The following is a 14,202-nucleotide window of genomic DNA, read 5'->3' on the forward strand; positions in this document are numbered from 1 at the left end:
GGATGGCACAGGATGTTTGGTGAGTGGAGAGTAGAGTTCACTAAAATGTGGGGGGACATCACCCCTACTTCCTTACATATAGATCCATGACTGACAGTCCAGTTTACACAAAATCTCAAGGGAAAGAGCAAGCACATTGACTCTCTTTTGGGTAAATGTTGGCCAGTGGTGTGAGACAGTGGTGTGTAGACGGACCACCGATCTGATCCAGCAGGGCTTTTCTTATATCCTTGATGTTTGAACTAGTCCTTAGTGTGTGAAACAAAGCTGTGGCCCTATATTTGCAGGTAGATGGGGATCTGCAAAGGCTAGGGAAGGTTTCTGTAAAGCAACTTGAGTGTCTTTGGATTTTCTGTAAGAAGGTATACATCAAAACATGTAGGGGGGAGGGTCTCATAAAGATACATGCAGCTGGTGTAACTGCACACATCAAACAGCAAATCTTTTGACTGTCAGAGCTTCCATTTTCCACTCTGAAGAAGTTTTTCTGTGGTCTACTTCAGTGAAGATTTTTTTCCCTGCTTCCGGTGTGCAACTGAAACTTCAAAGATGCATCTTCACCTCCATCTTTCTACTGTTTGTAAACCCTTATTAAATAATTCTTCAGACTTTCTAAAGCATTGTAAGAGGAAGCTAATGAAATGAAGCATGATATATTTTTTTTCCCCTGATGAAACTTTTTATCTCTTCAGATAGAATTTTAAATTGTTTTTTGGTAAGTCTGCACAAAGTGAAATTGAATTGTATGGAATGACTGATTGTCAAGGACATCTGCACAAATGAGGTATTCATTTTATTCAGAATCCATTCAAGGATTTCTTGATGTTTTTATTTAATTTGCTTCGTATCAAGGAGATAAGTTTCCCTTTGAGGCAGAGCTCTAAGGAAATAAAAGATTAATATAAAGACAAGCAAATTCTTCCATCCTTCCAGGGTTTGACATAAAGCTATAATATTAGTCAGCTGCCTCAATGAAGATAAATATATATACAGACATGCTTGTCTCAAGAGCATTCTTGTCATAAGAAGCCCAGTCCCAGTGGTATCACTACAACTGAGAATTCTGAACAAGAAGATTCAGAGCAGGTAAACTCAACTGAAAAGATTTTTGTAATTGGTTTACTCTAAATGTCTCTCTCCTCAGCGATCGAACCTGAAACAAACTTGATTTTCTCTAACAATGCAAGAAGAAACTAGATAAAATAGCTTTCTTCCTGAGGTTTGCTGACCCTAGGCCCTGAGCGAAGTTTTTCTTCTAGAATATTCTGTGCCATCGTTGCAGCTCAACCAATGTCAGCAGCAGAAGAAAGAAGCTCGGAGGCAGTCTTCCACTGTATTTCTCCTGCTGTTTCAGCTTCTTTTGCTTAGCACCCATCTCCTCCCCACACTAAGCTTCTCAGCCAACTCAGAAGTGCAGCCAATGGCTAATGAGGGCTCAGAGACGGCTTACTAAAAGCCAAATTGCCAACCGTTCAGCGCTTTAGATATAATTACTTTTAGTAATACACTTTGATGTTTTAATAGGCAACATAATTTTCATCTCCATAATATCCACACAGAAGGTCAGAGTCCAATATTATGATATAGATTATTATTGTGGGAAGGGGAAAGCAAAATTTGGGTTTTCATGGAAATATATGTTTATTCTAGTACTGGAAATTTCCAAGGCAAAAGCTCTGAATGCCCATTATGGTAGCCACTTACATGGTTCTCTTGAGGGACCTCCCAGCAACGGTCCTCATCCCCTGCCCTCACTCAGTGCCTTGCCCCCCCCTTCATATGTTACTGCTCACAATTTTCTTGCAAGTTGCCAGTCACTGTCTGGAAACCTGAGTCTACAATGAGAAAAGCCACTTGCATGGTTCTCTTGAGGGACCTCCCAGAAACGGTCCTCATCCCCTGTCCTCACTCAGTGCCATGCCCCCCCCCCCATATGTTACTGCTCACAATTATCTTGACAGATGCCAGTCACTGTCTGGAAACCTGACTCTACAATGAGAAAAATCTGTTCCCCACACACCGGTATATAAAATATAAATGTTAACTTATAATGAACAAGCGCAGCATCTACTTAGGGGCATTTTCCTACTTTTCCTTCTGTCTTACGGTCTAAGGAACTTCCCATTACATTTGATTTCTCATATAAGATTCTGTTCTACTAGTGAGCAGTGGCCCTTTTCCAGGCAGCAGAAACAGCAGAATCTATGGCTTATTTCCCAGAACACATCAAACCTGAATATGCCATAATTGTATACCTCAACAAGGAGTAGCAGCTAGCTTAGGCTGTTTGCTTTTCACATACACATTTGTCTTGTGTTTTTTTAGCATACACATTTCAAACATTGTATCTTTACTTGTTAAAAATGTAGCGCATCAACAGGCTTGATGAGCTCCGCAGCTCATGTTTTCCTTAACATAGACTTACAAATCTTGCTGTGGTCACTTTCAGAATTTTGAGAACACTTAGAAAACACCACAACAAAATGGTTTCTGGGAGGAGATATGCAGAAAACCACAAAATGGCTGTTACGGAGAGAGGGCTGGGGCCAGTGATAAAAGCATTGTGAAGTTCCAAGCCAAGTGTCCTTCTCTGATGAAGACAATCGTCTCTGAATAGGGCTGATTCCGCACTAACCTTGCTCCATGCCAGGCTTCTGTTTCTCAGGTTCAATCCCCAGTGTGTCCAGTTAAAAGGATAGCAGGTGATGTGAAAGACCTCTAATTGAGACTTTGAGGAGCTGCTGCCAGTTTGAGTAGACAATATGGACATTGATGGGCCAATGGAGCAAGCTAGCGATTTCACACCAGCTGCTCTGTGCCGCCATTTTGTGCGGGGAAAACCCATGATTTGCCGCGCTGCAATGTAAACCTGAAAAAAAACAGGTTTACACTGCAGCAAATTGTGGGTTTTCCCCACACAGAATGGCAGTGCAGAGCAGCTGGTGCGAAATCGCTAGCTTGCTCCGAAGAGAAACGGAAGCCTGGCACGGAGCAAGGTTAGTACAGAATCAGCCTAGGTTTTCTCTGAAGACACAAAACAAATGTCTCCTGGACTTTCTGAAGCATCCTTTGCTTCAGTGAGGAGAGGAAATCAAGGACTGGCTTTTTTATTTTGAACAAAAAAAAAGTGGGCACCAGGGAGTACGTTGGTGGGCACCCTAGCACATGAGGGTGCAACACTGGGTATTACTGTTGTTGAGTAACTGAGTGACATGGACAAATGAAACTGCTTTATACTGAGTCATACCACTAGCCCATCAATGTCCGTATTGTCTACTCAAGCTCCTCAAAGTTTCAGTTAGAGGTCTTTCACATCACCTGCTATCTGATCCTTTTAACTGGACACACTGGGGATTGAACCTGAGACATTCTGCATACCAAGCAGAGGCTCATATGAACATGAACATATGAAGCTGCCTTATACTGAATCAGACCTTTGGTCCATCAAAGTCAGTATTGTCTTCTCAGACTGGCAGTGGCTCTCCAGGGTCTCAAACTGAGATTTTTCACACCTATTGGCCTGGACCCTTTTTTGGAGATGCCAGGGATTGAACCTGGGACCTTCTGCTTCCCAAGCAGATGCTCTACCACTGAGCCACCATCCCTCCCCAAAGGATTGGACCAGGGGGCCCAATTCTGTGAGCCCCAAGAGAAGGTGCCCCTCTCCTTCATTATTTCCAATGAACATATGAAGCTGCCTTCTACTGAATCAGACCCTCGGTCCATCAAAGTCAGTATTGTCTTCTCAGACTGGCAGTGGCTCTCCAGGGTCTAACGCCTACATGCCTGGACCCTTTTTAGTTGGAGATGCCAGGGATTGAACCTGGGACCTTCTGCTTACCAAGCAGATGCTCTACCACTGAGCCACCGTCCCCCCCCCCCCACTAAGCCAAGGCCTCTCCTTTTTTACTTCTTGGGGTAGAAAAGTAGAGAGAGTAATTAACTTTTGAATTAAAATTGGCAAACCAAGTCAGGTTCTTTTAAAAAGCCTTTTCACTGTGTTAAAAATAGAAGCAGAGACTTCTCTTTTCATAAAGGTTGGATAGAGGAAACAACACGTTACCTTAACTGATCACAGAAAGTCAAGAATGGTAAATTGAAGCTGGCGCAGAAGTGAAATAAACTGCTAGGGCATGGAGTGAAATAAGGACCTACTTCTTATATAGGATTCACGCTGTGCAAACATGGAAACTTCCAACCCAGTAGTAATGAAGAGAGATCAACTTAATTCCAGGCTAAGCTCTGAATGAATATATACTGTATCAAATCAAATCATCTTTTTAAAGCCTAGACTTTGTAATGTTCTCACAGTGCTCAAATATTTATAAGACAGAGCAAGTATCTTACTGTGTTTGCATGTTTTTACGGCTTTGTTTAATACTTACTCCTATGAGCTTTTGTGTTTGTGTTTGCATGTGATCAGACTGCTGATGAGAGCTGCAATAGCAAAACCACCTTATATCCTGCTCTTAAATACTTCTCCCAGGCCTTTTTTTGTAGAAAAAGCCAGCAGGAACTTGTTTGCATATTAGGGCACACCCCTGATGTCACTATTATTTCACATAGGGCTTTTTTGTAGAAAAAGCCCAGCAGAAACTCATTTGCATATTAGGTCACACCCCCTGACACAAAGCCAACCAGAATTGTGTTCCTCTGCATTCCTACTCAAAAACCCCCTGCATTTTCCTGAAATCCACTCTGACTGATTTTAAAAGACCATATATTCAGGGTGGATGTTTTGTTTTTGATAGCTGTTTTGCAAGTTATTTTTTTACATTGCTTACATGTAGCAGTATGTCCCATTAGAAAAAAAAAATGTCATCAGTTGCTGGGCAGACTAGGCCCCTCTGTACTGAAAGAAAAAGTGGAGTAGGGAGAAAAAAGATGGAGGAGAAAGTAGAGCTGGAGCAGTAAGGTTCTCTATGGGTGTTTTCGCACTCACGTTTTACTGGCGCCACGACCCTCCTGACGCCGGCGAATCTGCATGGATTTCGCAACAGAAGCGCCGGCGCTCCCAGAAGCGCCGGCGCTTTCCGTCGCTAAGCCAGCGCAAACGTTTTCCTGCATCTTTGCGATTTCCGTTTGCGCTGGCTTAGCGACGGAAGTAGCCGGCGCTTCTGGGAGCGCCGGAGCTTCTGGTGCGAAATCCATGCAGATTCGCCGGCGTCAGGATGGTCGTGGCGCCAGTAAAACGTGAGTGCGAAAACGGCCTATGTGGCCTCAGGAAAGAAATGAATGCCAAAAAATTGTGGATTTATTCATCATTAATTTAAAATAAACAACTGATGGGTGCAGTGACTTTCTTTAGGAAGCAATGATCTCTCTCTTTCTAAGGCATAATTAGCTTTTTAGAAGAGTCTCCCTTCAAAGATACATAGTGCCCAAACTCATTTCAAAATTCTATGAACAAACCTTTACATGAATCTATGATATACATTATATGTGACGTACTGTATATGAATCCAATGGCTGTGACCTGTTTCCACCATTCCATTAGCCTCACAAGAGCAAAAGAACGTAACATAGGCACCAGGTGAGCTTCAAAGGAGAGAGCATTCCATAAGAGCAGTGCCACATAGAGCTCCCATTTGCCCACTTATGGTGGAGACAGCCAGCTCACCCACTAGGCAAACTAGGTGGTTGCCTAGGACGCTGGGAAGGGGGTGCAGAATTGGCTTTCCCCCCTCTGGGTGCCCAAGACAAACACCTAAATTTGCCTCTCCACCCCCCCCCCCGCTGCTGCCAGCTTTCTCCCTTCCCTTCTGCCGTGCTGCGCTCTGCCTGCCCACCCCCCGCACAATCAGAGGAGCGCACCACAACAAGGATCGGCCCTACCAGCTTTGAGATGGCCGGCATCTGAGTGTTCTTTGAAGACAGCGCTGGCAGAGGCTTCACTCCCCCCTCACTTCGGTTCCAGAAAGGAGGGGGGAGAAGCCTCCTCCAGCATGCTCTTCAAAGAAAGCTCAGATGCCGGATGCCTCAAAGCCAGTAGCGTCAATCCTTGTCGTGGCGCACTCCTCTGATCAACGGGGTGTGTGATGGAGCGTGGCACTGTGGTGGGAGGGAGGCAGCGGGGGGTGGGGGTGGCGGACAGGGAGCCTGACTGGGGCACTGTGCGCCCTAGGGCTAGCTCTGATGGGAGACCTCCAGCCAGTTGTAGCCCCTTGCCTTCTGATGCTCAGCTGATCAGTGGATGGAAACTGTGGACAAAGAATGGAGGCCCAATTGTCCTGGGCAGGGCTTTTTTGGAGCAGGAACACACAGGAATGCAGTTCCAGCTGGCTTGGCCAGCGCTATGGCTCAAAAAAGGGTCTCTGGCAAAGGGAAGGCACTAGGCAGCCATGCGTTCCCAGACTGTGTGCTCCAAACTCTCTCATTGGGTCTCTCATTGGGCTGTGTGAGAACACACATCCATGAAATGCAGCTGATAGCACTGTACTGTTCTGTGTCAATATGTGGAAAACAACCTACTGAATGGGTGCTGTCACTTCTGGTGATGTCAGTGGTTGTGGCCTAATATTCAAATCAGTTCCTGCTGGGCTTTTTCTACCTGGATAGAAACTTTAAAAAGAAAAATAAGGCCTCAGGTATTTACAAGAAATTCTGGCCATAGAGTTTCTGACAATTCCTAGAGCTGCCTAGAAGTCTCAAGGGTAGCTCAAACAATTGCCAGAAGTTCTATGGCAATTTTAATATCTTTGGTAATCTTACCATAGAGTTTCTAGCAATTGCTAGAGCTACTCTTGTCACTTCTAGGTAGTTCTAAGAATTACCAAAAACTTTGTTGTAAGAACTTCCAGTAACTGACTGGGCCTTATTTTTCCTTTTAATGTTTCTCTTGGGACACTGCCCCCCCCCCCAATAACCCATTTACTGCTTGGCAACTCTAGAAAAAGCCCTGTCTCTGGTTCCCACCAAACCTTACCTCTGCATGCTACCTTTATCCTGCAATCCACTGAGCTCAGTTTGAAGTCCTCCTCCAGCCTAAAGAGAACAGTGTAAGTTAAAGGAAGGTTCCTAACACTAGAGGAAGGCTTCTTGGAAGAATACAGTATCCATGCCTCTGTTTCTGTGCCTACTGACACATCTGATCTTCCGTATTAAGGGAATCAGGGTCTGTATTGGACAAACCTAGGTCCTAAGCCATACAAATATACCCACCAGACTGGACAGTTATGAATATTCTATCTGAATTACAAAATAGTTCATTGACTAATGACATGATTGTACCTCATTACTTTTTGAAAAAGAATATCTCCCTCCCTTCGATTGTTTTTTCCTCTTGGTGACATAAGATGGTAATCTCTATGGAATAGGGACCTGTGTGTTTCACTTATGAAACTCCTGCAAAGAACTGCCCTGACCTGATTAGTCTAGGCTATCCCAGTCTTGTCAGATTTCAGAAGCTGAGCAGGGTCAGTATTTGGGGTTGCTATGCAGAGGTAGGCAATGGCAAACCACCTCGGAATGTAAGCCATCAGTAAACTGTGACTTAGCAAAACAAATGAAGCAAAACAAACTTCTAGGCTATTGTAATACTGAATTTGTTCTTGTTTCCCACTCAGACACAAAAGATGGCAACCTGTAATCATCAGGGTATGACTTAGTAATGTCTTCCAGCCTATCAGTCCCTTGGAATCATAGGACAGGATGGAACTCAAGTGCCCCAAGTTAGTTGTTCATAAATCCCATATGTAACCTTTGAACTCTTTGGAAAAAGATTGCTGGCATACATGTTCACATAAATAAGTAAAAGCATGAATATTCCTTAACTCCAGATAAACCTTGTTGCTAACATTCATGTAGTGATGCCAGGGAAACTGCTTCCTTCTGTTCTGAGAGGCAGCACGGTTTACTGGTTAAGAGCAGAGGACTCTAATCTGGAGAACTGGGTTTGATTCCACACACCTCCACATGCAACCAGCTGCTGGGTGATCTCAGGCCAATTATGGTTCTCTCAGAGCTCTCTAAGCCCCACCCACCTCAAAAGGTGCCTGTTGTGAGGGAAGGATGGGAAGGTGATTGTAAGTTCCTATGAGGCTTCTTAAGGTGGGCATAAAAATCTACTTTTCTTTTCTTAGCAAAATTGATCTATTCTGAAACAAGAGGCACCGCTCTAACACTGGTCCCCCCATTTTATGTCTCTCCCCCCCCCCATCCGCCTTGCTCATTATATTTCACCTCAGAATTGCAGCTTGCTTACCATCTGTTCGGAGCGTCAATGGCGTCGGAGGGCTAAGGACTCTGGCATTGGTCACCGTGTTCTTCACCAGGCAGATGTAGCTACCTACATCAGATGGCTGCACCTTGGATATGTAGAGATTGCCTGTTTCCTGGGAGATGAACCGCCGGCTATCCTCTGCCACAAAGGAGGGGAACTCATTAAATACCCAGCTATAGATGATTTCTGGAAAATAATAATAAAAAAGCCCATGACAACTGTTACAATAGTTACAAGTCTGGAAACAAATATGGTCAAAATCATGGTGCTTTATGAAATCATGTTTTCTGGAAATTTTACTTGGGGAAGTTCCACAAACATCTGGAGCTTGCAAGTCTCTTATAGTTCTTCAGTCAATATCAATGTAATGAAAAAGTCACAATTTCTACTGGATTTGTTTCTTATATTAACCTAGATATGCTATAATAATCAGAGTATCCCTGTGTGAACAACAAGAAATATGGGCTTGTATCCTTCATCTCCATTCCACTAACACTAACGTTTTTCTTCAATTTAAAGGAGCTTTCTGGCTCTTGCCAATGGAATTTGTGCTGGAATCTGCTTTTTTAGCTGAATGGAGTTGCTGGACATGGCTCAGTTCATGAATGTATGAAGCTTCTTTATACTGAGACAAACCATGGTATATTTAGCACACCGTTTAGTTGATAGATCTTTTCTAGAAGCTCAGTAAGCCTCTTTTTCAACATGCCTGCCCAAAAATCCTTTAACTAGAAATATCATGGATTGAGCCTAGGACCTGCTGAATGGGGAGTGGAGCATAAGCTGTCAAAGGACTTCACACGCCTTTATTTTTGTATATGACAACATAGCAAGACTAATATGCTCTCAGAAATGGAAATCCTTATTGGTACCTACAATAGAAGAATGGATGGTGAAGAAAGTGGAACTTGCAGAAATGGCTAAATTAACTTCTTTGATCAGAGAAAAGACATTAACTACATTTGTAGTAACTAGAAACCCCTGATGGACTCTTTGCACAAAGGGATTGCACAAGAAAGCCCAAAACTTCTGTCCTTCAGCTCCTAAACCATGGACTTTGAAACAAAAACAGAAAGTGCCATTCTCCAACTGAAACCCTTTCCAGTAATGAGGACTCCAATAAGAAATACTTTATGGTGAGTACAAAACATAGCAACTTCATTGGAATATAAAGACTTGGGATTTTTTCTCTCTCAGTAATGAAAAGTAATGTGTCTCAAAGATACCTGAATATAATCCTCATTCCCTTATTATGCTGCCAAAATAGGTAATTTGACAGATTTACAAATATGCCTTTGTCTCTTTAAATAGAAACATATAAAGTTATTACAACACTACCATGTGTGTTCATGCAGTGTAGTTTAACTGGTCATATTTTATCACAAATTGGTAAAAAGCTTCAGGAGATTTTGCTTTATCGCTACTGCTTTTTGTTCTGTTATATTTGTACTGCTTTATTTCCATCTTAAAAACAGCTTTTTTTTTAAAGCTATGTATAAGCTATGTTGGCTACAGCAACAGAGCCAACTTCATCAATCACAATGAAGAAATTCATTGGGTTGTTTCATTTTGATCTTTAGAAATTCATTTAAAAAGGAGAAAAAGGATAACATTTAAATTTTTTTTAAAAAATACTAAAAATACTGACTTTTCCTATACAAGATCTTTTGACAACCATTCAATATTGCTCATCATCACGAGAATCCTGGGAGGAAGAGAAATAATATTTCTCCAAGCAACGGGAGCTATAATTAGCTGAATGAATTTGGAAAGCTGAGAAAACTACAATTGTCATCTGCCCCAGCAAGAAATGATGCCCAGAAATAACAGAGTTTGTAGTTGCAGAATGTATGCCCTTGAAGGGTCTATCCTGTATTTTAAGGAAAAGGAAAAGAAAGGTCCCCTGTGCAAGCACCAGTCGTTTCCGACTCTGGGGTGACGTTGCTTTCACAACGTTTCCACGGCAGACTTTTTACGGAGTGGTTTGCCATTGCCTTCCTCAGTCTTTTACACTTTCTCCCCAGCAAGCTGGGTACTCATTTTACTGATCTCGGAAGGATGGAAGGCTAAGTTAACCTTGGGCCAGCTACCTGAATCCAGCTTCCACTGAAATAAAACTCAGGTCATGAGCAGAGAGTTCAGACGACAGTACTGCTGCTTTACCACTCTGCGCCAGGGGCCCTCTCCTATTTCCAGTTAACGCCCCCCCACTGTAAAGTTAAAGTGTAGCGTAGCCCACGAAATGGGAAGGCGGGGGATATAACAAAAGAGAGAACTTTTATTTGTACAGTATATTGTACCCCACTCGTCTCCCACTCGGTATCAGCTCTGCAGCATATGACGTCCTGCTTTGCAGAGGCTGCCAAGCTATTCGGCCTAGAAGTTAGTCTGAAGAAGACAGAAGTTCTCCACCAGCCTGCACCCCAGGAAGATTATCACCCTCCCTGCATCACTGTGGGTGAATCAGTTCTGAAGACAGTCCAGCAGTTCAGCTACCTGGGGTGCATCATCTCCTCAGATGCCAAGATCGACAAGGAGATTGACAACAGGCTGGCAAAGGCAAACCGTGCATTTGGCCGACTGCACAAAAGAGTGTGGAGCAACAAGCATCTGAAAAAAGGCACAAAGATCAATGTTTACAAAGCGGTTGTGATGACAACCCTCATCTATGGCTCCGAATCGTGGGTTTTATACCGTCATCACCTGCGACTCCTTGAGCGCTTTCATCAGCGCTGCCTTCGCACCATCCTCAACATCCACTGGAGTGACTTTGTGACCAACACTGAAGTCCTCAAGCGGGCAGAGGTTACCAGCATCGAGGCACTGCTGTTGAAGACGCAGCTGCGCTGGGCAGGGCATATTTCTAGGATGGAAAACCACCGCCTTCCCAAGATTGCCCTGTATGGCGAACTCTCCACCGGCCATCGAAATAGAGGGGCACCAAAGAAGAGGTACAAGGACTCCTTGAAGAAATCCCTTAGCACCTGTCACATCAACCATCACCAGTGGTCTGACCTAGCCTCAGATCGCAAAGCATGGAGGCACACCATCCACCAGGCTGTCTCTTCCTTTGAGAACGCACGCATAGCTGGTCTTGAGGACAAAAGGAGATTGAGGAAGAATCGCACTGCTACAGGACCAACCCTAAATCAGACTTTTCCCTGCAGCCGCTGTGGCCGGACCTGCCTGTCCCACATTGGTCTTGTCAGCCACCAGCGAGCCTGCAGCAAACGTGGACTATTGCACCCTTCTTAAATCTTCGTTCGCGAAGCCAAGCCGAGAGAGAGATATTGTACCCCACTATTAAGTTTGTTTTTTGTTGTATTTTGTGTATGTGCTTTCTATACTTTTATTTGTATCTATATTTTTTTTGTTATAAGTCGCTTTCGGGCCCCTTAGGGAGAAAAACAGCCAATAGATACGCTAACTTTTACCAGAATCCCAGCTAGATGCTTTTTTTAAAAAAAAACCTCTCCCTCTCTCTTTTTCGGCGCACTTGACAGGATGATTCTAAGTATAGATGTAGCTGAGGCTGGGGGGAGGGAGTTTGCTCATGAATACTGACACTGAGTCTCAAGTTTAAATGCCAAGTCACTTATAAAGAGGGAGTGGTGTGAGGGGTTCAAGTTTAAGTGACCGAAGGTATCCATGAGCAATGGGTATGAAACTGTCTTTTCATTTGAAGCCTTTCCCCTAATCACTTTTCCCTCAGTCAGGCTTACTTCTGATGTAGGATGAAAAGCACCTGGAGGTAAATTCAGTAGAGATAATTTATTATTGCTTTATTTTACTTCATTTATATGCTGTCTTTTTCCTCAAGGGAACCCGAAGTAGCTTACATCATTCTCCTCTGCTCCTTTGTTTAATCCTCACAACAACCCTGTGAGTTGGGTTAGCAACCTCCAGGTGGGGCCTGGAGATCTCCCAGCTGATCAGTTCCCCTGTGGAAAATGGCTGCTTTGGCGGGAGGATTCTATGGCCACCCTGAAGAAGAAGAAGATACTGGATTTATATCCCGCCCTCCACTCCGAATCTCAGAGCGGCTGACAATCTCCTTACTCCCCCACAACAGACACCCTGTGAGATGGGTGGGGCTGAGAGGGCTCTCATAGCAGCTGCCCTTTCAAGGACAACCTCTGCCAGAGCTATGGCTGACCCAAGGCCCTAACCCCACCTGTCAAGAAACTGAGAGACACCTAAGTGTTTGTAGTTTCAATGTCTATGTGTGTTCTAAGTCTTTCAGAGTTTGCACCAGCAGTATGTCAAAGATAATAGGCACTTAAGTAGTCACAGGTGGAGGCTAACAGGATGCACCTGTGAAGTCAGCCCACAAGTGACATAGATTGTTTAGATCTAGCCTTGACAGGTTAGCATCTAGAGTCATGGCTAGATGACAGCTTTTAAATTAAATCTTGTCAGTGATTGGCTGACCAGTCAGCCAGCCTGGATAAAATCAGGCTAGGTGCCCACAAAAGGAGGAGCTTCTACTTTTCCAAGCCAGAAGCCTTCTTCATGAGATCCAGAAGAAGGTAACAGCACAACCAGGTGAATGAGGATGGGACTTTGGAAGACGTCTCTCTGGTGTTGTGGGCCTGACAGCAGAAAAGCGTCAGTGATAGGGTTGCCAAGTCCAATTCAAGAAATATCTGGGGACTTTGGGGGCAGAGCCAGGAGACTTTGGAGGTGGAGCCAGGAACAAGGGTGTGACAAGCATAATTGAACTCCAAGGGAGTTCTGGCCATCACATTTAAAGGAGCAGCACACCTTTTCAAATGCCTTTCTTCCATAGGAAATAATGAAGGATAGGGGCACCATATTTTGGGGCTCATAGAATTGGACCCCCTGGTCCAATCGTTTTGAAACTTGGGGGGTATTCTGGGGAGAGGCACTAGATGCTATACGAAAAATTTGGTGCCTCTACCTCAAAAATAGTCCCCCCAGAGCCCCCAATACCCGCGGATCAATTCCTCATTATTCCCTATGGGAATCGTTCTCCATAGGGAATAATAGAGTGCCCAGCAGACATTTCCCTCCCCCCTCACACTTTCTAAAGTGGGGGGAGGGCCTCCAAACCAGGGAATCCCCTGCCCCCTCCCTCTCTCACACGCATAAATACTTACTGGGTCTTGTTCCTGCAGAACTTTACTGGCTCTGAAAATGAAAGCAAAAGAAAGGGAGGGGCTGTTCTCTAAGGAAACTGTTACTGATCCTTTCCCATGAAGCCCTTCCTGCTCAGCCTTAAAGGCACACATTTTAAAAACTGTTTGCAGGTTTCTAAACCTGCAGGAGCTCTAAATCTACAGAATGACTGTGGGGGCGGGGCTTCCCCCACCTGCCAGCTGGTTGGGGGCCCGGAGAAGCCTGTCAAAACGGGGGATCCCCCGCTGGGACCTGGGGATTGGGAAGCCTAGTCAGTGAGTATTAGTCTAGGGAATCAGCTAACTATTACACAGTCCAGGGAGATAGGCAAATTGCCTTAGAGTCTTGTTTAAGTGTTCCTTTGTGCACAGTATGTTTGTTTTAATTGCTTTTTATCATCCCATTTTGTGTTTCCCTTTCTCTCATCTTATAAATAAAGTTTATATATTTTTCTATAAGTTTGCCTTTTACTTGGTAGACCTGGGACCTGGTAACACCCTGACCAAAAAGAACCTATGTAATATTTTATTAAGTTTATTATAAATCAGCAGCTGGGCATTTTTGTAACAATAATAACAACAGCTGTAGGTTCCCCTTTTGCGTGTGTCTAGACACCACCTTCCCCGGGGTTTTCAGCCCAGTATTTTCTTACTGTGCTACATGAGACTTGTAGAACTGCACACCGCTGCCATGAGAGTAATTGGAACTCTGGGTGCTTTCACACGCACACAATAATGCACTTTTGATCCACTATCAACACATTTTGCAACTGGATTTTACTCTGTGAAATGGCAAAATCCACTTGCAAACAGTTGCTGAAGAGGATTGAAATTGCATTATTT

General features: G+C 44.0%; 1 protein-coding gene across 2 annotated transcripts in view; it reads right to left on the minus strand.

Moving 5' to 3' along the window:
• CNTN5 (contactin 5) overlaps positions 1–14,202 on the minus strand; it is an 897,557-nt gene that overhangs the window by 253,589 nt on the left and 629,766 nt on the right. For both annotated transcript variants that reach the window (XM_060234908.1, XM_060234909.1), the window contains one exon: positions 8,204–8,407. In XM_060234908.1, the coding sequence (XP_060090891.1) occupies positions 8,204–8,407 (204 nt within the window). The remainder of the gene's footprint in view (positions 1–8,203; positions 8,408–14,202) is intronic.

The sequence above is a fragment of the Heteronotia binoei genome, chromosome 3 (assembly GCF_032191835.1).
Source record: "Heteronotia binoei isolate CCM8104 ecotype False Entrance Well chromosome 3, APGP_CSIRO_Hbin_v1, whole genome shotgun sequence".
Classification (NCBI taxonomy): Eukaryota; Metazoa; Chordata; class Lepidosauria; order Squamata; family Gekkonidae; genus Heteronotia; species Heteronotia binoei.